Source organism: Antennarius striatus, chromosome 18 (genome assembly GCF_040054535.1).
Source record: "Antennarius striatus isolate MH-2024 chromosome 18, ASM4005453v1, whole genome shotgun sequence".
Classification (NCBI taxonomy): Eukaryota; Metazoa; Chordata; class Actinopteri; order Lophiiformes; family Antennariidae; genus Antennarius; species Antennarius striatus.
In genome coordinates this window covers 20,066,955-20,086,775 of record NC_090793.1, presented here as the reverse complement: position 1 = coordinate 20,086,775, position 19,821 = coordinate 20,066,955, and the positions used below count along the sequence as shown (strand labels likewise).

Genomic DNA, 19,821 nt, shown 5'->3' with positions numbered 1-19,821 from the left:
AAAACCATCAATGTCTCCTGTGATGCATAGTGGATATATTAGAGTTATTAGAGTTATTTCTGTTGCTCAGATAAGAGTAAAATGACTTCATAGTTTAAACCGTCATGATATTTTCAGCTGGGTTATTTTTACTTTCAGAGAATTGTCAGCTCAAATTACATAAATGCCGTGTCGAATATTGATCATGATAAAAGCATCTATTTAAAAGTTGTTGAAATTCATTTTATAAATCCATTCAGATAAACAGGAACAGTGGGACGCTGTTATCTCTAATTCTGCTGAGCTGTCTTGCCTGGAATTCCTCATGTGGGTCTATTGACCTGGTGTGACATTAGTGTATGGGCAGATGGATCAATACAGTTCAAACACACGGGAGGCAGCAATGATTGTCCCTCGACTATGTCCCCCGTTAGCAAATATCTTCTTTTCAGAACCCATTGAGTAAATCCCTGAGGGCCTGACGAGGACGGGGCCCCTGCAGCTGCAGCTGGACCCTCATTCTGGTCTTTTTGTAGTTTGGAGATCTTTTTGACTTAAGTAGCTTGCAAGCTGAAAAGGTGTGAGCACCCGCTTTAAAATGAAGCACATGTTGATGCTGGTTCTGGGTCCATCTAAAGCAGGGGGGCCAAAGTCATTTTCACAGAGGGCCACATCAGAGTCATGGTTGCCCTCAAAGGGCCAGATGTAACTAATAACTGTAACTAAATGTAATGTAAAATAAATGTAACTACTCTTTAATGTTAAATAACATAGAAAAACTGTGTTTCTCTGTTCTAACATAAATCCTTTTAATTTGTCAGGTTATTAAACCCACAGAACTCCATCAATCAAGGATCAAACTATCAATCAATAAAGAAAAATAACATCAGACACAAGTTAGGACATTAACTTTGCTCAAATTGGTTTTGTCAGTGTTAAAATGGACTGAATTACTGAATTGTGGGAAATGTAGTACACTTTTGACCTATTTATTTTCAGACACTGACCTTTTTTTGGGCGGCGGTGGCTCAGTGGTAGAGCGGGTCGTCCAATGTTTCAAAGAGGTCAGCTGACAGTGGGAGGTGTCAGCTCACCTCTGGAGCACTGCTGAGGCGCCCTTGAGCAAGGTGCCGTCCCCCTTACAAGTTGCTCATTTGGGGCGCACCAATAAAGAGGAGCTGCCCGCCACTCTATCTCCTCTGCATGCATACAGGCCCCATGTGTGTGTGTTTGTGTTCAGGACCTGTACACACATATATACGCATGATTTGATTTGAACTAACTAGAGTGTGCTACTAATTTACCTGAGGGGATTATAATCAGTATATAAAATTTAAAAAAAAGTTTTGAGCTCTCGCGGGCCACATAACATGATGTGGAGGGCCACATTTGGCCCCCGGCCCTTGAGTTTGACACATGTGATCTGAAGTCACTGAGACGCTTCCAGACCACTGATTACAATCTGAGAACAGTCATCCAGTGCCAGAATTTGTTTTGGCAGTGATCCTGAACCGGAGAACGACCCTCACGCAACACAGGATGAACACAGTGTTTGACTTGGCCGTTCCCCTGTTTGAAGAGAGGGATATATTAACTCCACACTTCTGCTGCTCAGCCTCTCATCCGTTCCATTCAACCCTCTACTCCTCTGGTACCTGACAGGGACTCGTCTGCTCCAGAATGAACCTCCTGAGCTGTGTCGTTGTGGTTCTGGTGTCGCTGCTGGGGGCCCGGGCTCAGCTAAACCTGAGGATTCCTCCATGTGACTCGCTTGAAGCAGAAGAGGTGGCCCAGGTGGCTCTGGATTACCTCAATCACCAACACAGTCACTTCTACAAGTATGCACTGAACAGGATCGAGCACATCAAGGTCGTCTCTCAGGTAAGCCGGCAGGTGTTGGGTTAGTTGGGTTCGTGGAACTGAACGATGAAATTGCAGCATTTTCAACTGCGAAATATGAGCAGTACCACAAAAATGCATCATGTATGAAAGGAAAAGGGAAATATTTGGGGTCTTTGTATGACAGTAACTTTGATTGGTTGATTGTATCCCATCGTAGCCGAATGGAGACCAAACATACGTCATGGAGCTCGACCTGCTGGAGACCGGCTGCCCCGTGATGGACCCCACGCCCCTCGTCAACTGTACAGTCAGACCCAAAATGCTGACGGTGAGGCCGACTAAATAATCCAGCCATGAGGATTAAAGCAAATGTTAAACTCTTTCATGATGTACATAACGTTGATAGAGATGATACTGATTCTGTTCCCACCAGGCGGTGGAGGGAGACTGTGATGTGGTGGTGAAGAAGGCCGGCGGAGCTCTGAGTGTCACAGCGTTCAAGTGTAAAACAGAGGGTAAAGCTTTCTGATCACTCTCTGAGGTAACCGACAGACAACCGCAGACAGACAGGTTCATCGTCAGCATGTCTGTTTCTCTCGTCACAGAATCGAGAGAGGATTTATGCCTCGGATGTCCCATGCTTCTTCCCCTCAACCACACCAATGCTCTGGAATTGGTCCAAGCCTCTCTGGCAACCTTCAACCTGAGGAATGAGAACCTGACGTTCACCGTCGTGGAAGTGGGACGGATGACATCACAGGTGGGGCCCCTCTCGGACTTTATTCACCTGCATGTTTTATTTCTATGTCAGTGCGATGCTCATCAATACCTCCTTTCAGGTGGTGTCTGGTGGGCCCACCTATGTTGCCGAATACGTTATAGGTGAGAGTAATTGCACAGCTGATGTCTGCGTGGATCTGCCTGAAGGCATGAGGGTAAGTACGCAAAGAATACATTTAGCATCCACAGGATGTTTACATGCAGTAGTCACTATATTGTTGGAATTATGCATTTAAAACATTGTGAAAATAAAACTGAAGAAAACACTTTCCTCCACCAGTCGTACGGTTTCTGCTCTGCCAGAGGCTCGCCTGCGGTTCACCAAGTTGATTGCCATATGTATAACCCTCAGGTAAAGCACTACGTTTTCATATCTCCAAAAATTATGACCAAAAATAAGTCACATGCTTCGTTTTGCTAATTATGTGATGCATGCGTCTTTTCAGGTGCATGAAGCACCTGTCAACGGCACAGGCAGTGTAGCTCCATCGTCACCAGTTGTGCAAGCACGAACAGCCGGCGCATTACCCAACCTCGGTCTGGGGCACCACAAGCTGACGGCGATGCATAACCCAGAGCAAAGTGGGTTCCTGTCTGCAGAGTCAGTGGAGTCTGCAGAAGTTGTTCCTGTTGTTCCTGCAGCCGATCCCAACGCTCCCGTAGCCGATCCCAACGCACCCGCAGCCGATCCCAACGCTCCCGTAGCCGATCCCAACGCACCCACAGCCGATCCAAACGCTCCCACAGGCGATGCCGTGATGGGTGGAGTCAGCTCAGCAAGCCCTGAGGTTCTCAAGCTGAGCAAGAGAGAAGTATTTGCAAATGTTCCAAACGCCATGCCTCTTGTTCCCATCTGCCCAGGCCGGGTCAGGTTTTTCTAAGTTCATCTCCAACAGACTGTTCCTCCACAACAAATGCATTGTTTGAAGATGTTGAAGCACAAAAGAGCAGCATGCTTTACAAAACTGCTAAACTGGACTTTCAAGACTTACACTTGATGCTCAATAAAATTTTGAAAACAAATCTTTGTGTTCCAATATGTTGGGTCCATGCAAAATGCAATGAAAAACAATTTCAGCACATTCAAGTCAGAAGTCAACCAACATCAGATAAGTGGGTTTGTTATATTGAACCTCTGAAGTGGTAAACATAGACATTAATACAAACAAGGAAAATGTTTGCAGAATGTGTTGACTGGTGTCAGTGACTCTAACCTCCTTTGCTTTTCCACAAAATGAATCCGTTACTCATTTTGTCCTACATAACCCTCAAGTTCAGACAACACTATAGCTTCAGGCTGAAGTTTTTTTTATTCTAACAAGTCATGGAGTTTTCACATCACACTATCTAAAATGGAAATTTGTCATGTTACAAATACCATCCTTAAAACACAGCTGTGCTTTAAGGGCACCGCTTCATGAGGGACCAGGAAGTAGCCATTCATGGTAAAGTAAATAAGACAACAGTCAAGCAAGGGCAATGCACCCTTTGACTCCAATGACTGCCTCCGTGCCAACGGTTTCTGGTCAGCTGCAAAACTAGCAGGACAGCGTTCAACAGCCAGCTGCCCCATGAGTTAAGGCCTTGCTTAAGCCCAACCTTGTCTGATAAACGCAAAAATCAAACATTTCTGAACTTTAAAGAAAAGGCAAACTGAATCAGTTTCAATTGTTTATTTACAATCAAGTAAACCAATTTCTGCAACCGATTTCCACTTCTCTGAACGCGCTGATGCAGTCCTGCAAGAGACAGATTAGGTCGAAGTACTGGAAAAGAATCTTAAAATCACAGCATACCCTTTTCTTGCTGGTCAGCTGCAGAGCTCCAGTGCTGATTGGCCTTCTCCGGGACTAGAGGAAAAATCCTGTGGTTGGAGCCTCGAACTGTTGTGGGTTTCCAAAGTTGTTTGAATGAGTTCAAGGATTTGGGGATTGGTTGAGATGCGTCGATTAACAAGTCCTGGGGTGAGGGCACAGAAGGAAAGCCATCCGAAGCAGAGACATGCAAAGGAAAGTCTTCTGATTCAACTCCATGCCTCCGCTTGTCCTTGCCTTTAACAGGTAAGCGATTAGTCAATCCTTTTCTTAGCCATTTGGAGCTTTGGGCCATTTGTGGAGATTGGCCTTGTGGAGGAGGCATTGCAAGGTTTGGTTGCAGGAAGCCCAACTCAGGAACTAGGTGTTTGACAGACATCACAGGCTCATTAAACCCACTGTGCTCCCTTCCCGGTGGGTCTTGAAGCAGAACAAAACCTCTTGGATCTGGGCGGGCCTTCAGAGTCTGTTCATGACTGGCAAGTTTCTTTGAATCTTTCCCAGGTTGTTGTGTGGAGTTGATCGGAGCAGGCGCTTCTGGATCTTGAAGCATGTAGTAAGGAACCAGAAAACGTTCAAGTTCACTCTGGTCTTTAGGATGCCCTTCAGGTCTATCGGAGGCCGTGTCTGACTGCTGTTGATCTGGAACTGAGAGTTTGCTTTTCTGCTCTGCTGTAGGGTGCTGTAGAAGATCAGGATCAACAAGAGGAAAGAAATTTGGTCCAAAGGGATTCCAATTAGTGCCAGTTGGAAGTCCACTCTGCTGCTTCAAGGGCAGTGTACTATAGGGCTCAAAGGGTACTAATGGCATTACTGGACCAGGATTTTTAGAGGCCATATTGTTGTGAGCTCCTAAACTTGGTAACTGACCAACATGTTGAAGCCAATTAGGATACAGAGAATTTGGGTACAATTGGAAATATGGGTATTGTTCAGGATTTGTAGCCTTGCTTGGTTTACTTACAGCAGCAGTGGTGCCATCTGGTGGCAGAAGATGTTGCAGATTTTCCTTTTGAGGTAGAAGGGAGTGGGTTGAGATGGGGGCAGCAGTGGATGTTGTGGTAGCTTCAGTTGGTTTTGGAGGAGAGGGAGTTGAATGCAAGCTATTGCCAAACCCAGAATACACTGCTGGATTGAGGAACGGCAGTCCTGTATAAACTGGAGGAGTGTCCTTACTGCCTGGTCCAGCTGGAACAATGTGATGGAGATGCTGATGAAAAGCAATTTGTGGGCAACAATTAGAAAATCCTGATGGGCAAAAAGAAGGACAGTACACAGGTGGGATATGTGGATGGCTTTGTTGAGGGCTTTGTGGTTGCGGTACCATTGAATCTGTGGACTTGGGACTACTGGTTGTAGTAGTGATCTGTTCTGGTTTCTGAGTGAAGGGGACAGGGGGCAGAGTTACATACTGTGGGTACTGGTAGTAAGGGTAGAAAAACTGAGGCATCAGGTCTTCTGGAGTTTTGTCAGCTGGAGGCTGTGCGCTTTGAGCTGGATTTTCAGTGGGAACGTCAGTCTTTGATTCAGTATCTGGTATCTGGGATGTTGAAGGGAAAGATTTAGGTGGTTTGGTTGGAGGCTTTGACAAAGTGGTGGGCTTCTCAGTTGGCAGAGGTGTGGGGGAGTTGGGATGCCCAGGCTGGTGTTTTCCAGGTGGTGTATTGGTACTACTTTCTTCTGGTTGATTTGGCTGAGGGTAGAATGGGTAATAATAGAAGGGGTACTGCACTTGATCATCAGGGACTTGAGGTCGTTTTGAAACATCAGTTGGCTTTTCAGGCTCCGGCTGAGGGTAGAAAGGGATGTTTACTGGGACTTGAGGAACTATGGGGTGGGGCAATGGCACCATTGCAGGCTTTTCAGGCTCTGGCTGGTAGTAGAAGGGGTATGGGTAGGGATAGGGGTAGACAGGCTGGTATACTTGAGTGTTTGGAGGCTGAGGACCTTCAGGCTGTGGTGGATTTGGACCAGCTGTAGGCTTTACTTCTGGCAGCTGGACAGGTTTGTCAGGTGTGTATATTCCTTTGGGAGCTTTAGTCTGTGGTGGTTTGGGAACAGCTGTGGGCTTTTCTTCTGGCACCTGCTCTGACTGCTGGACGGGTTTTTCAGGCTTGATTATTCCTTTGGGAGCTTTAGTCTGTGGTGGTTTTGGAACAGCTGTGGGCTTTTCTTCTGGCACCGGCTCTGATTGCTGGACGGGTTTTTCAGGCTTGATTATTCCTTTGGGAGCTTTAGTCTGTGGTGGTTTCGGAACAGCTGTGGGCTTTTCTTCTGGCAATGGCCATGGATAGAAGAAGTTGGGGTATAACTGTTGGTATATTCCACCCCCGGGCACTTCAGTCTGTTGAGACTCTTTGACCCCTGGAGTTGGTTTTGTAGGAGGTACAGCTTCAGAGGTTTGAGGTTTAGGAGTTTCAGGTTCCATTGGGGTTATGGATGGCAGTATCTCACCCTGGGGTACTATTGTGGGGGTTTGAGCTGTGGGTGGTAGAGGCCATTCATAAGGACCTGGGGGCCACACGTATGGATAAAATGGCTGGTAGAATTTAGTTTGATCTTCAGAAACTGGGGGACTTGGCAGAAAAGGCTGCTGTGGTACTTTCTCAGGATACCATGGATGAGATTCAGGGATTGGCACATGAGGCTGTACTTTACCATCAAGTTGGCTTTCAGGTTGTGACTTAATTGGATCTGGATGGCCTTCTGTAGCTGAAGCTGCGGTTGTTTTAGCTACATTTGTCTGGGTTACAGGCAGGGAGGTTGGCTGTACCGTAGGTGTTGGTGTTTGGTCTGGATTTGTAGGGCGAGGGTAAAAGAAATGGGGGTAATAAGGGAAGTATTGCAAATAAGGATCATAGATATTCTTTGATCCTTCTTCTGGTTTCATGGGCATCTCTGTAATCGTTGGTATCCGACTTGTCGTAAATTTAGGAGCAATGGTAGTCGTAGAAAGAGGTGGAGTAGAGGCGTGACCCTTCTGCCTTGGGGCTTCCGTTTGTAGTTTTGTCTCAGGTTTTGGAATTGTAGTGGGTTCAGGTCGATATGGTGACATTGATGGACAGGAAATTTTGGTTTCTCCATCTGCATCCAGTTCCAAAGTGAACATTCCATCCTGCAATAAAGAATTTTTATGTTCTTTAAAAGAAATTTTTTTTTAAATTTAATAGACAAAAATATGCACCGTACCTTTATCTCCAGGCAGGGTTTGTAGCGAACAGAGATGACCAAACCTTCAGGATGTTCAACTACACCAAATCCACATTTTGATGATGATTTCATCAGGGGCTCCCAGTTTCCACTCACTGAAAGAATTACCGAGCACCATTAGAAAAGGCCAAGTTGAGGGACAGGCGATTTTCTCCAAAACCAGTCAAAAACCATCAAAGCTTACAAAATTAATCCTCTAAAGTTTTACCTTCCTACTTTTGCAAGGGGACCATTACTAAACATGACTGGAGATCTTTCAGACCAATTTCTGCTCAAATTCATGAAATCCAAGTGTCACGGCATTTTAGGCAGAGAAAATTATACAATGGAAAACTGACTCACAAGTACAATGGATAGATTTAAGCAGTCAGTTCACTTATGCACTATTGTGTAATTTACAAAAAAGCATGTTCATCAAATGCTATTGAAAAAAACTTGTCATGAGAACCATCTGTCATGAGAATAAAGACAACTGGTAAACATACCATTGACTTTAATCTTAGAGACAGATATTGTGCATTCCATTCTCACGACCATTCCCTCAGCGTGACAGGTGACCATTGGTGGGTTGGATTGAGTCTGCCTCATCGACGGGCATGACATCCTAACAGGTAACCCCAGCCAACGCAATGGAAGGACATAGCTGTCCTCCTAAAATGAGAAAATGAAAAAAAGCGTGGGGAGATTGTTCATGCGTATACACAGTGCGTAAATATTAGAGTTACCTACCTCAAGGGAAACGAAGCAACCATCATAAGGTGCATCCAAGACCAAATTTCTATGTGTTGACTGAAGACTGTAACCACAGCTTTGGGGTAACTTTGACAAAGGCAGAGGAGAGAGGCTTCTTCCTGTGACATTAAATAATTTAGTAAGAAATAGCTCCATACACACTTCCAAGAATTACAAAAAATCTAAGGAATTTTAGACTTATGAACTGACCCCTATCCACAAAGAGCAGCAGGCCTTGGGTAGAAGAATCTTGGACTTGAAGTTTCATGGAGTCTCCTGTACATTCAACTTTAGGTTCCATTTTCAGAATCTGTTGCACTGCTGTGTTAGTGGAATAACCATGATCTTCAGGATGCATGGATTTCACAAAACCTGTTTTAATTTAAAAAACAAAAACATGTCCAGTTAAATCCTTAAATTTTGCATATTCATTTAGCTATAAACATTACTCTCAATTGGTGACTTATGCAGGTTTTGTATAGAAATTAACTTTACATACCCATGTCTGCTTGGTAATCTACATCAATATCCATCCACTTCTTGGCAGCTTCAGTTCCTTTGGGTTTAGCACCATGCAGATCGTTTTGCCCAATTAATAATCTTCCGTGGTGCAGTTCATTACCTTTAGCTTGGCCACGGTTGGGCATTGAATTTCCCCTGAATTTATCCAATGACTTAAGCTTTGTCAAGCTTCTGCAGTGGCAATGGACAAAAAGAAGCCCTAAACATAATAAAATGATATTGCCCCCACTCGCTTGACACGCCATTGGAACAAAGAAAAGCACCGCACGGGCAGCTCGCCTCAGCACTGGGCCACAAAAGCTAAACTGAGTTGTGAACAGGCAGAAGAAGGCCTTTAAAGGTTACTTCACGGGCATGGTGCTAATTATCACTACTGACACACCTGCACACAACAGCTGATGCCAATGACCCACCTGAGCACAGGAGTGACTTCATGTTCGTGATCTTCTCAGATTTGTATCTCTAAAGTATGTATCTATACCTATCTATCTATGATGGTGAGGAACAAACACCATTGAACAGCAGAAACCTTGAGCAGATCAGAGACTCAGAGTGGGCAGAACATCTGCTTTGGCCTTCTGAGGAGATAACCAGGCAACAAGAGGGCAACACTGACACTTAGGAGTATTCATAATGACCACTGCAACTACAACACTGATTATAATTACAATAATGATGATAATAACAGCAATAGGGACAATAATAATAATCTTTACAGTGATAATGATGATGTCAGTGGGTATAAACAACGACCCCAGCAGCTGATTGGTAGGAATAATTTCTTTATTATAGATTTCTTACAGCATCATGAAGTGCTATACAAATAAAGGTTGATTGATTGACTGATCATCAGGTTGATAGTGTAGACGCTTTTTTCCAGTAGAGCAAAATAAAGTAATACAAATTTAGTTACGAGATTCTCCTGAAAAAGATTGAATTGTGTGTGTGTGTGTGTGTGTGTGTGTGTGTGTGTGGGGGGGGGGGGGGGTCATTTCGGGGCACCTGCTCCAACGGAAGCGCACACATGCAGGTGGACCACGCCTCTGCCTCCTGGGCGCAGCGCGATGACGTCATTACGTTCTGTCATTAGCTAATAGACTGGAGAAACTCCATCCTTCCTAATAAAATCAAAATTCCACATGATGTGTTCTAAACACGACTTATTGGTGTTCCCTGGCGTGAACCGAAGTTTTTTTTTACGGTGCAATTATTTAACTGAACATTTATAGTATATTTTAACTCCAAGTTAATTAATAGTAAATATACGCAACAGGACGAAACATCACCGGAAACAAACAGGAAGTGACGTAACAACCTCTCTACGTATCGTGTGTGTGTATATATACAGTATATATATATATATAGTATTTATTTGAAAATAAAGTGAGTTAATTAGATATTACTTGTAATTCAGTAAAAATGGAAAGGGGTAACGTGGTATCTCCCGAAACATAATTCTTCACATCATGAACTCAAGCTACTAATTGGTAGTAGGTTATATTGACTTCATTTATTAAAGATATTTTGTATTCAAATATCCTGGAATTTTTGGCTTCTAGCTGAGTTTTATTTGATCTGCCTACAAACAAAATATCTACCTAAGGAATTTGATAATCTGTCACTCAAAATAAAGACAAAATCTCAGTTTTTTTTTCTGTTGTTTAATTCTGTACATATTCCACAAAGTCTGGAGATGATGGATGCCAAAATATCCCTTAGGAAAGTGCCATTAAAAGTTACTCCTTGCTGGGGGGCAGCAGTTATAAATCCAACTCATAGTAGCAACAGATCAGCTCGATTTTATGGCACAGAACAGTTATTCTCAGAATTTTTTCACAAGACAACTTACAAATGTTCTTATTCCAACCAACACCATTTTCAACATGTTTAGTTTACACAGCATTTTTTTTTTTTTGCTTTTGACATACTTCTAAGTACCCTACTATGACAATTTGTGAATACACCTTTGAAGACTAAAGCACAAGGCAAATAATTCCAAGATGTCAGGAGTCCGCCAGCCTGGGTTTACAGTCAAAATGTCTTCATACTGCAGTAAAACGACTGCCATTCATTGGTTAATGGATAAGAAGTTAGCGACAACTCAATTAGTGCTGGAAAATCTAAGCAGTTAAATGGTTTACAGTCATCTGTAGCTTCTAAATGATGTACAGTCCACAGCTGAAGCCAACGATCATCAGAGCAAACTGAAGAAACTCTGAAAATCCCCTTGTAGTGACAGTTGGTCCAACTGGGCAGGAGTGGACAAAAAGTAACCTCACATAACATGTGCATCGTGATTCACAGAGAAGATTACCGATAACCAGAAGCTGACTGACACGTTTGTGAGCCGTCAGAGATGGAACGTCCAGATCCTCACATCTTAGGAATGCTGATCGTACACTTACAAACAACAGCCCAACACTTTAACTTTTCAGACCACATTCATGTACAACAGCAAAAGCATGTTATGGAGGATGGACGAAGTCGTTTTGGGCGAGATGATCGTTGGTGAAACACACGAGGGGCTTTTTCAGAGGAAACTTGTCGTTTCTGTGACGTGAAGATGGAGGCAGATGAGAAGATGGTTTTGGCTGGAATATTACGCAGAGACATGGGGGATGCATGCATGCAACTTTTAAATGCCATCATGCTGGTGACAAAAAAGGAAAACAAAAGAAAAACTGACGCTTACGCTGGGTTTCTTTCTGTAAAAGCGCTTCCAAATGTCTGCTGATGCGATGAAGTGCTTCACACACACACACAAAAAAAAAAAAAGTTGATCGATTGATCTTTTATTAAATGCTCACAAAGCATAACTAGGCAAACTTGTCACCACCATTACACGTGTACTTCCCTTTGGAATAGCAGCCAGTTTCTAAGTAAATGCAAGGCAAGTCCAAATTTGTCTTCAACTTTTATTTACTTTGAAATCTTTTCATTAATAAACATTTCATTGAATAATACATTGTGGCACCACAGCCATGAGTAACACCATGAGAAGTACATTGTTAAAGGTGGGAAGTTTTGTAGAAAAGAACAACTGGGGTGAGTGGCAAGGAAGCGACCTTGTGACCTTGTTTGCCATCTAATCCTGGAAGTAGCGTGGACACAATGCGGTGAGTGGGAGTGTGCTGCTAAGGTGATGGATGAGTGGAGAAGTTGCTCAACATCCAGACTTCCTCAGGTGCTCAACCATTGAATATGCTTTCTTGTTCACATTTCCACCATTGACTAACTCCTTTCCCAAAAACTAAAACCAATACTGGAGCACAAAGGAAAAAAAGAGAAATGAACACGACTGAAGAGTCTCCCCCTTGCATGACAGAGGGGGGGGGACAAAGGTGATCGTATCTTACCACTCTTCACTGCTATTAAGTTTCCGTAACGTTTGACTGCTTGCAGAAAAAAAATCTTAACAGCAACGTTTCTTTTCTCTTCTTTTTGTCCCTCAATTTCTATCTAAGTGAGCGTGAAAACATTAAAACCCTGAATCCCTCAAGTATTTTGCCATTGAGAAAGCCTTCTTATTCAATCCGCCTCCGTGGACCCCTTCTTTGCCCATTACAAGAACCAATACTGCAAGAGAAGAGACAGAAAAAGGGACGGTTAAGGTCAGCAAAAAGAAAAGCATTCTAAATAAAAGCCATTGCTTCAACAATGCGGTCCAGGGAGACGCCACAGTGAGGCATGAGGGCCTTTAGTCACCAGGTGAACAGTCCACACGCTTCGCATTTCAAAATGTGATGACTGCCAAATAAATGCTGCAGAAATATCTAAAAGTCAAGTTTCATAAAAGCAGAATTGTCAGTGTTTCACTCTTGGTGATTTCTTTTATCAGCAAGCCAGGTGTCAAATGCTGATGCGCCTGTCAAAACTGCAAATACTTCAGGTTAGAAGGCAACAGATGAACGCAAACGACCGAATAAAGCTCAGACTATCTTGCATCAGCGCACAGATGATCCTGTCAGTGCAAAGTAAGCAGATCTAAGACTAAATGTGTGCCATTTTATATATCCTGTGTTAAATTCAACAAGCAAAGCAGGTCAAAACTCAACGTATTTAAATTGGGTCACATTAAAATACATGAGAAAACGTAAAACTTGGAAATGTCAGCTAGACCTTGACCGTCAGTCGTTTTTCTAGCTGATGATGTGAGCGCTTGTCAGACTCATCTGTACCTTTTCCGGCTCTCCCCACAGAGACGTTGTACGTGGGCTCCCCTCCCTGGCTCTTCGTCCGGATGTCCATCGTCCAGTCCTGGTCGTCCTGGAGGCTGTCTCTGAGGACAGAACACTTCTTTGAGCCCAGAGTGAGACCACAGGTGTGAAAGCTCTCCCGGTCCTTCCCGATAAGGACGTCGATTTCTTGAGACTGAAAAGGAAACAAAAGCACAGGACGAGGCTTTTAGGTCCTCAGATCACACACACCAATTGTTATGACTAGCAGAAGGTTAACAAGTGTAAAAGGCTTGATATGAGAATACCAATAAAACTGTGACCAAAGGAAATAAAACTAAACATCAAAAGGGCATTGCTTTATACAAGTGTGAAGGTGCAACTTTACAGACCTTTTACATTTTGCACCCTGACAACACTGAATCTCTTCTTATTTTGCAAACTGATTTCCCTTCTTGCAGATGCTATAATCTTTCCGATTTATCACAAGCACCTGTTCTGCATTGCATTACTGTCAAAAAAAAGTGCTTCTATATTCATTGGACAAAAAAATTCAATTTCTCTGGAGAGGACAAGAGAAAGTCTGTCTATCAACGATTTCAGACATTCAAATAATTCCAGCTACAACCTGCTAAGTTTGCTTTAAACTGGCTATAATGAAACCTCTCCTTAAGAACCCACTCTTGATCCTCAGATCCTGACTAAATACAGACCTGATCTGAATCTTTTCTTTATTTGAAGAATTCCAATCAGATTTAAAATCACGGCAGACCTCATGAACTCAGAACCACCAGTGGGGTAAACACCATGAACAAATTCACTTTGGCCTTCAGCTCCACCATGAGGATTCTGGGAGATACATTTGATCAGACTGTCCTTAACTCCCATACTAAACCAATTTCTAGGACTGCTTTCTTTGGCTTGTTTAATATGTCAAGAATCTGACATGTCTCAAGAAGATGCAGAAAAATTCATCTTCCAGTGTGAAATGTAATTCCCAGGCTGTCAGTGATGAAAGACTCCAGCCGACCCATCACCATCATCATCAGTGTTGTTATGGAAACATTTGTATTGTCAAACTGTAGTTTTTGCATAATAGCTGTTATCGTGGTTGCATTAAGTTGTCTGTGAATATAGTTTGAAACCTGCTCGCCTGCAGTCAGCAAAGGTAAAACCCAGACAATTCACCGAACTCACATGTTATCACTAGCAGTGAATTAGGAATAAATTTATGCCATTCCAGTGAAAAAGCAGCCAGAGTAAGCAGCTCTTTTTTGTGAAATTTCTTTACCAGGCAGTGCATATTGTACAATCTAATTTATGGAGGAAATAATCATACAGTGTTAACATCCCCTACATTATAAACAGTGGATATATGCAATTTCCTCCGGGATTAATAAAGTATCTATCTATCTATCTATCTATCAGGTCATTATTCCCTTCATTTGTCCCCCGGCAGGGTGATTATTCCACTCGTTAGTCATTACCACTGAGGCCAGTTCACACTCCAAATTTTTTTTTGTCTGACATGGGTCTTGAAACGGTCACCCTCCGGTCCCCGAGCCCAAGACTTAGTGGACTGAGCTGCTGCCCCCCCTAATGTATTTATTCTCTTTAGTCCTGACCCTATGACACAGTCTGCTTCCAGTCGTAGTCGTCAGCCAAAGACGAAGCAGCTGAAACACAGCACAGCTGAGACAATCCTGTTTGTAATTAAAAATCTGTTAAATGTTTCAAAGCATTGAGTAATTAACTAATGACATTAATTAACAAATGTTTGGTTTTACGTCTTTTATTGTGTACAGACTGAAGTATAACCAGGACAAGGAGGTTGGTTGAGGCAGGTGTTTTACTTCAGTTCACCACCAGGTGTCGCTGTTCTCTGTGGTTTCACAGCAAAGACATTTTCTCTTTCTGGCACAATCAGTTCGAATCATTTTTAAATGCAGGTCCTGCTGGAGCCTATCCCAGCTGACCACGGATGAGAGGTAGGGTACACTGTGGACATGTCGCCAGCGCATCGAGGGGTCACAATTTTTAGACATTTGCAGATTTGTGAGCCAAATCATTTTCCGTCTGAATAGTGTTCATTCACCTCAGATAGAGACATCAAAAAACTGTAAGCATGTGTGGAAATAGTAATAACCTGCCCCAGCAGTGACCACACCTAATGCTAACGTAGCAGCGGTCGTCGCCGCTGTGTGCCACGAACACCAGGAATGTTTTGGTGGGCCTGTGTGATCAATCACTGCCTTGATAGCAACGAGAGTTCTCAATCTGTTCTTCTCCTTTTCAATTTCCTGTTCAATCATTTGTGGGTCTAGAGGATAAAATGTCTCAAGAGAACTTGGAGTAGCTTCAACATTCATTTTTCCAACTGTAGACATTGCAGGAAAATGTGTCAGAGCTGAAGCTCAACTTATACCATCCTGCTTCTATGGATGTTAGGAAATCTCTCTGATCGAGTATCTTTGATCATCATCATTAGATCTTTTGATCCTTTGGTTTCTACGTCCTGAATATGATGTTAAACTGGTGCCACCAGGTTCAACTGCCCACGACACAACACGTGATGACAACCGCGGGTTGTCTGTGGTGCCCCAATGAACCCCTGGGGTTCTGGGATAGGCTAGGCCTTTGGTTTATGTTTGTGAACATTGTTCCTTTTTCCTATCAAAATAAAAAAGCATTCATTCATTCACTCTTTGATGAAGTGAATCCGTCTTCTTGGTTCATCCTTTTTGTGTGTTGTAGACACAAATATCAGTTTGATATAATCACTGCCCATAGAACCACTGTGATTGAGCATTTCAAATCAATCCAATCATACAAAGTCCATCTTTGTACGATTGAACTCAGACCAGGTTCACTCTTGGTCTGAGTTCAGTGGTAGAAACTGGCTCCTGAGAGCAGAGGAACGTCATCACCCGTCGTCCTCTGGACTCAGTCTGCTCTGATTTAACTGTATTTTAAATTCTAACACCTTTGAGGACCAGGGTTTAGTCAGGTCCAAGCTCAGGATAAATTCTGGTGCTCCACACCGGAAGTAGCAGTGTGCTGATGACCAGCTTCCTGGTCAGCCTTATCCAGCATGAGTTATGGATTTGGATGAAATAGTCAAGTCAACTTTATTAATAGATCACTGGAGCTGTTTGAAGCCCTTTAAAGAGTCAGATAAGTCCTCTTGACTGTTAGCGGGCCATTCTTGCCCGTAAACCCCATAAAACACACACACACATTACCGGTAAACCGGCGGATTAACTCGAGCTCCTCAGGCGGCCTCAGCGCACCGGGGCGCGCACGTTTCCTGGACCAAAGCAGCCATCATCCACTTGCTGCTTCTAAATTAGCCTTCAGGCTGACGAAGTAGTGCCTCGATATTCCTAGCCGTGCTCTTCCAGAGCAAATAAATGCTCCTGTTACTCAGGTTAACGCGGATTAGATCCACATGAGGTCTAATCCCGTCACGGGAGCCGCCAGGCCGATAGAGCAGCTAGCATGCTAAACTAGCGCGGTACCGTTAGCTCGCTCCTCAGTTATACCCTGCGACCCCGGACCGTTATTCATTCTAGTGAATGTCTGCAATTTGAATGACAAAACAATCACACCTGCACCTTAAGACAAGAATGTTTATTTCTTACCGTGATATTGTTGAATGTCCCCCCGGCATGTGCTGCCCAAACGTATTTAGCGTCCGTGTAGCCAACAATGGCGCTATCCTGACAGCTGCCGTCGGCCATCAGGTTCTCAACGTAGCTTTGCCAAGACATGTTGAACAAATTGATGCTAAATAAAAAAAATTCCTACAGGTGAAGGAGAGTTGTTACCCCCAAAAAAAGACGGTCACGTCGGGGAGAAAAGCCTGCGGGTGAATTTAGAGTCTCCAATGGAAGCCACACTCCGACGTTAACCAACGTCAAGGCTGGGGCATCAAAGAAAGCCTCCGCGGTGAGGCGGCGGCTGGGTGGAGTCCGGCTCAGATCCCTCCGCGCAGCTGCGAGCCGGCGCGTGCCTGTACGGCGGCGGAAGAAAGAAGGTCCGTCAGCGGGTCGGTTCTGATGCAGATGGGCCGTTAAAGACAGCGGGAAAACGGGATGTAGGGGTCAGATACTCATGCAGTAACCCGGATCATGTGGTTTTATGCCGGGATTGAAGCAAACACAGCCGTAGGTTTGTGCCAGACAGGCGGGTGGTGCAGCGGATGGATGTAGGATGGATGTTGGATGGATGACAGCATCATCCTCCCATCTTCATGTAACCTCCAGATATTCCTCTAATGACAGGAATCTGTGTTGAACTCCCCAAAATATTATGGATTATCAGAATTCTTCACTGCTGAGAAACACTGAATGTTACCTGCAGTAACCTTTGACCTGGACCAGGGGTCAGGAAGGGTCACATGAAGCAGAATGGAATCCGGCCGCTCTCTTGTGGAATCATTCCCACCACCTTTATATTCAAAACTGTGCTAAAAAATTTCCTGAATTATGAATTAACCTGTGAGCAACAGGTTAATTCATAATTCCTTCCTTCCTTCCTTTTTTATTTCCTTCCTTCCTTCCTTCCTTCCTTCCTTCCTTCCTTCCTTCCTTTCTTCCTTCCTTCCTTCCTTCCTTCCTTCCTTCCTTCATTCATTCATTCATTCATTCATACAGGCTGCTACAGGCCCAGGCTGCTGATGGACTTGTCATCATGGACTAAAGGCCTCTCTAAACATTAATACCACACAGACTCTTCTCTTGATTGGCGTTTCCTTCTGAATCTTTGCTATTTCTCATCTCTCAATCTCATTAATTTTGGTTGTATATTAAAATTTATTTATCATTCTATAACTATGGTAGCAGATACTCCTATCTGTAATCTTTTTTTGCTGTACATCTGTTTCTGTCTTCATCCCATCTCTTTGCCCCCGTCTCCCTACCCTATCCTCATCAATCCAGCAGATCAAGACTGGAGATTTTCATCCAGAACTGTCATCTGCTCAGAGGTTTTCGTCTATTAAAAGGACGTTTTATTTTATCGGCATTGTCTGAAGGAGAATCTTTGAGTCTCTTTAATGTACAGTTTGGTCTACGCCTGATATTTCAGACAGCGTCTTGAGATGACTTCATCTGGGGTTTGTTGCTATTTAAATAAAACACTTCTTGGAGTTGCCTCATATCATTCTTCTTTTGCACGAATGACATGATTTGGTAATTTGGCATCAGTTCAGATGGTGGTGAAACAGACTCAGTAACATTTTACGGCATAAGTTTTGTGTGATTTCAAACTAAATTAAAATATTTTGGTTCAAGCACAGTCACGTATAAAAATTATTATTTGATATATTAATAATACTTGTTGCTCACCAAACTCCATTTTTGTAAGTTAAAGCTTCGCTTCTTTATTTTTTTCAGGATGTTAGTTTAATTATGTCAGTCAGTCATTTTCTTAACCCGCTTAATCCACTTACGCAGGTCGCGGGGAGTTTAATTATGGTGAGATGAAAATAAAATGTAGGTAAAAATGTAGGTTTTTAGTATCTGTATCAGTACTATTTTTTCACAAGCATTATTTAACTCATTTGAATCCTAAACAACAAAGAAGTGGTGTCATTAAAGGAAAAAAAGATTTGTCTTTTTAGACTGACTGTGTGCCAGGGGAATGATGGAATGATATCCCATTCAAGAGCAACATGCACAAGCATAAGATTCTTCTGATCACTCAAATGAGATATGATTGTGTCATGTTTTCATTCATTCAATCGTCAGATTGGATCATTTAAAATAGGTCAGAGTGTTTCTCAGCCTGTCCCCACGTTTCATTCAAACCCCTTCAACAGTTTTTGCGTCATCCTTCTGATGAACCAACCAACCAACGGACGTGGATGAAACCAGAACCTCCATGGTGGAGGTTTCATGATGACTGTAAGTCAAATCAAAACATTGTTTTAGACCCGTGAATAGTTGACATTTAGACTCGGTTTTACCAGATTATTTGCTTCCTACAAAAAAAACTATAAAGATTTATATGTATGCTTTTATCTGTGTGAAATACCCTACTGATACCGAAAAACCCCCAAATCAGCCCTACTGTGTTTTTGTAGCTAAGTGTTCTATACATTAAAATAATTTAAATAAAAAAATCCCTACTGAGCGAATTAAAAAAAATCTGAAGAAAAGTTCCAGTTTAATTTACGAAAATAAGTATTATAACAACCATCATATCCTTTAAAAGTAAAAGTTTTATTCCTTGGCCACTGGCGGCAGTGTTCTCCAAAGTTTGTGGCTGCTGTTTTCCAGTTTTCTTATTGACTCAATGAATGAAAAATCTGTCAAAATTGTCACATCGCTATATATTCATTACATTATATTTGTTATTTCAGTATTAATTACTTCAACAAATGCTGCAACTGTAATGCAGTGTTAAGACTTTCCGGTATCTGATGCATGCTGTTCCTCTGACCACATCTTCGTAACCTATTCAGAACATTTTAACGACTTGCATGCATAAATATATTGTATTAGTCTTGACCAAATCATAAAGAATAGTGTGATGATCGGTTATGCTATCACAGTGTAAAACAGCAACGGTGAAAATGAAACTAATCATTAATTCCAGATTAACTTAATAAAAAAATGGGTTAAAGGATAATGTATTAACAGAAAAAAATACCCACTGTACGCTTGATTGTGAAAAGTAGCTTGGCATTTTGGATATTAAAATCTGAGATGGAAAAAAATCATTGCACTGTAAATTTTTAATCATCATCATTATGTATTATTTTG

At 42.7% G+C, this 19,821-nt stretch overlaps 3 protein-coding genes across 3 annotated transcripts; 1 reads left to right on the top strand and 2 right to left on the bottom strand.

The window, feature by feature from the left end:
• The first annotated feature begins 1,591 nt into the window (after positions 1-1,591).
• Positions 1,592-3,624, top strand: LOC137611844 (alpha-2-HS-glycoprotein-like). Its single transcript, XM_068339965.1, has 7 exons — positions 1,592-1,860; positions 2,039-2,149; positions 2,255-2,336; positions 2,427-2,581; positions 2,661-2,756; positions 2,882-2,953; positions 3,048-3,624. Exons 1-7 carry the CDS (start codon positions 1,660-1,662, stop codon positions 3,480-3,482), a joined length of 1,152 nt encoding a protein of 383 aa, XP_068196066.1. The 5' UTR covers positions 1,592-1,659; the 3' UTR covers positions 3,483-3,624.
• A 687-nt stretch (positions 3,625-4,311) lies between these two features.
• Positions 4,312-9,213, bottom strand: LOC137611840 (uncharacterized). The gene is made up of 7 exons (XM_068339961.1): positions 8,857-9,213; positions 8,568-8,729; positions 8,355-8,476; positions 8,111-8,276; positions 7,605-7,720; positions 5,380-7,530; positions 4,312-5,097 (listed from the first exon to the last, which is right to left on the bottom strand). The coding sequence occupies exons 1-7, from the start codon at positions 9,122-9,124 to the stop codon at positions 4,387-4,389; spliced, it is 3,696 nt and encodes a 1,231-aa protein (XP_068196062.1). The 5' UTR covers positions 9,125-9,213; the 3' UTR covers positions 4,312-4,386.
• A 2,563-nt stretch (positions 9,214-11,776) lies between these two features.
• LOC137612816 (profilin-2-like) lies at positions 11,777-17,006 on the bottom strand. The gene is made up of 3 exons (XM_068341533.1): positions 16,696-17,006; positions 13,058-13,250; positions 11,777-12,455 (listed from the first exon to the last, which is right to left on the bottom strand). The coding sequence occupies exons 1-3, from the start codon at positions 16,822-16,824 to the stop codon at positions 12,358-12,360; spliced, it is 420 nt and encodes a 139-aa protein (XP_068197634.1). The 5' UTR covers positions 16,825-17,006; the 3' UTR covers positions 11,777-12,357.
• Positions 17,007-19,821: the final 2,815 nt, after the last annotated feature.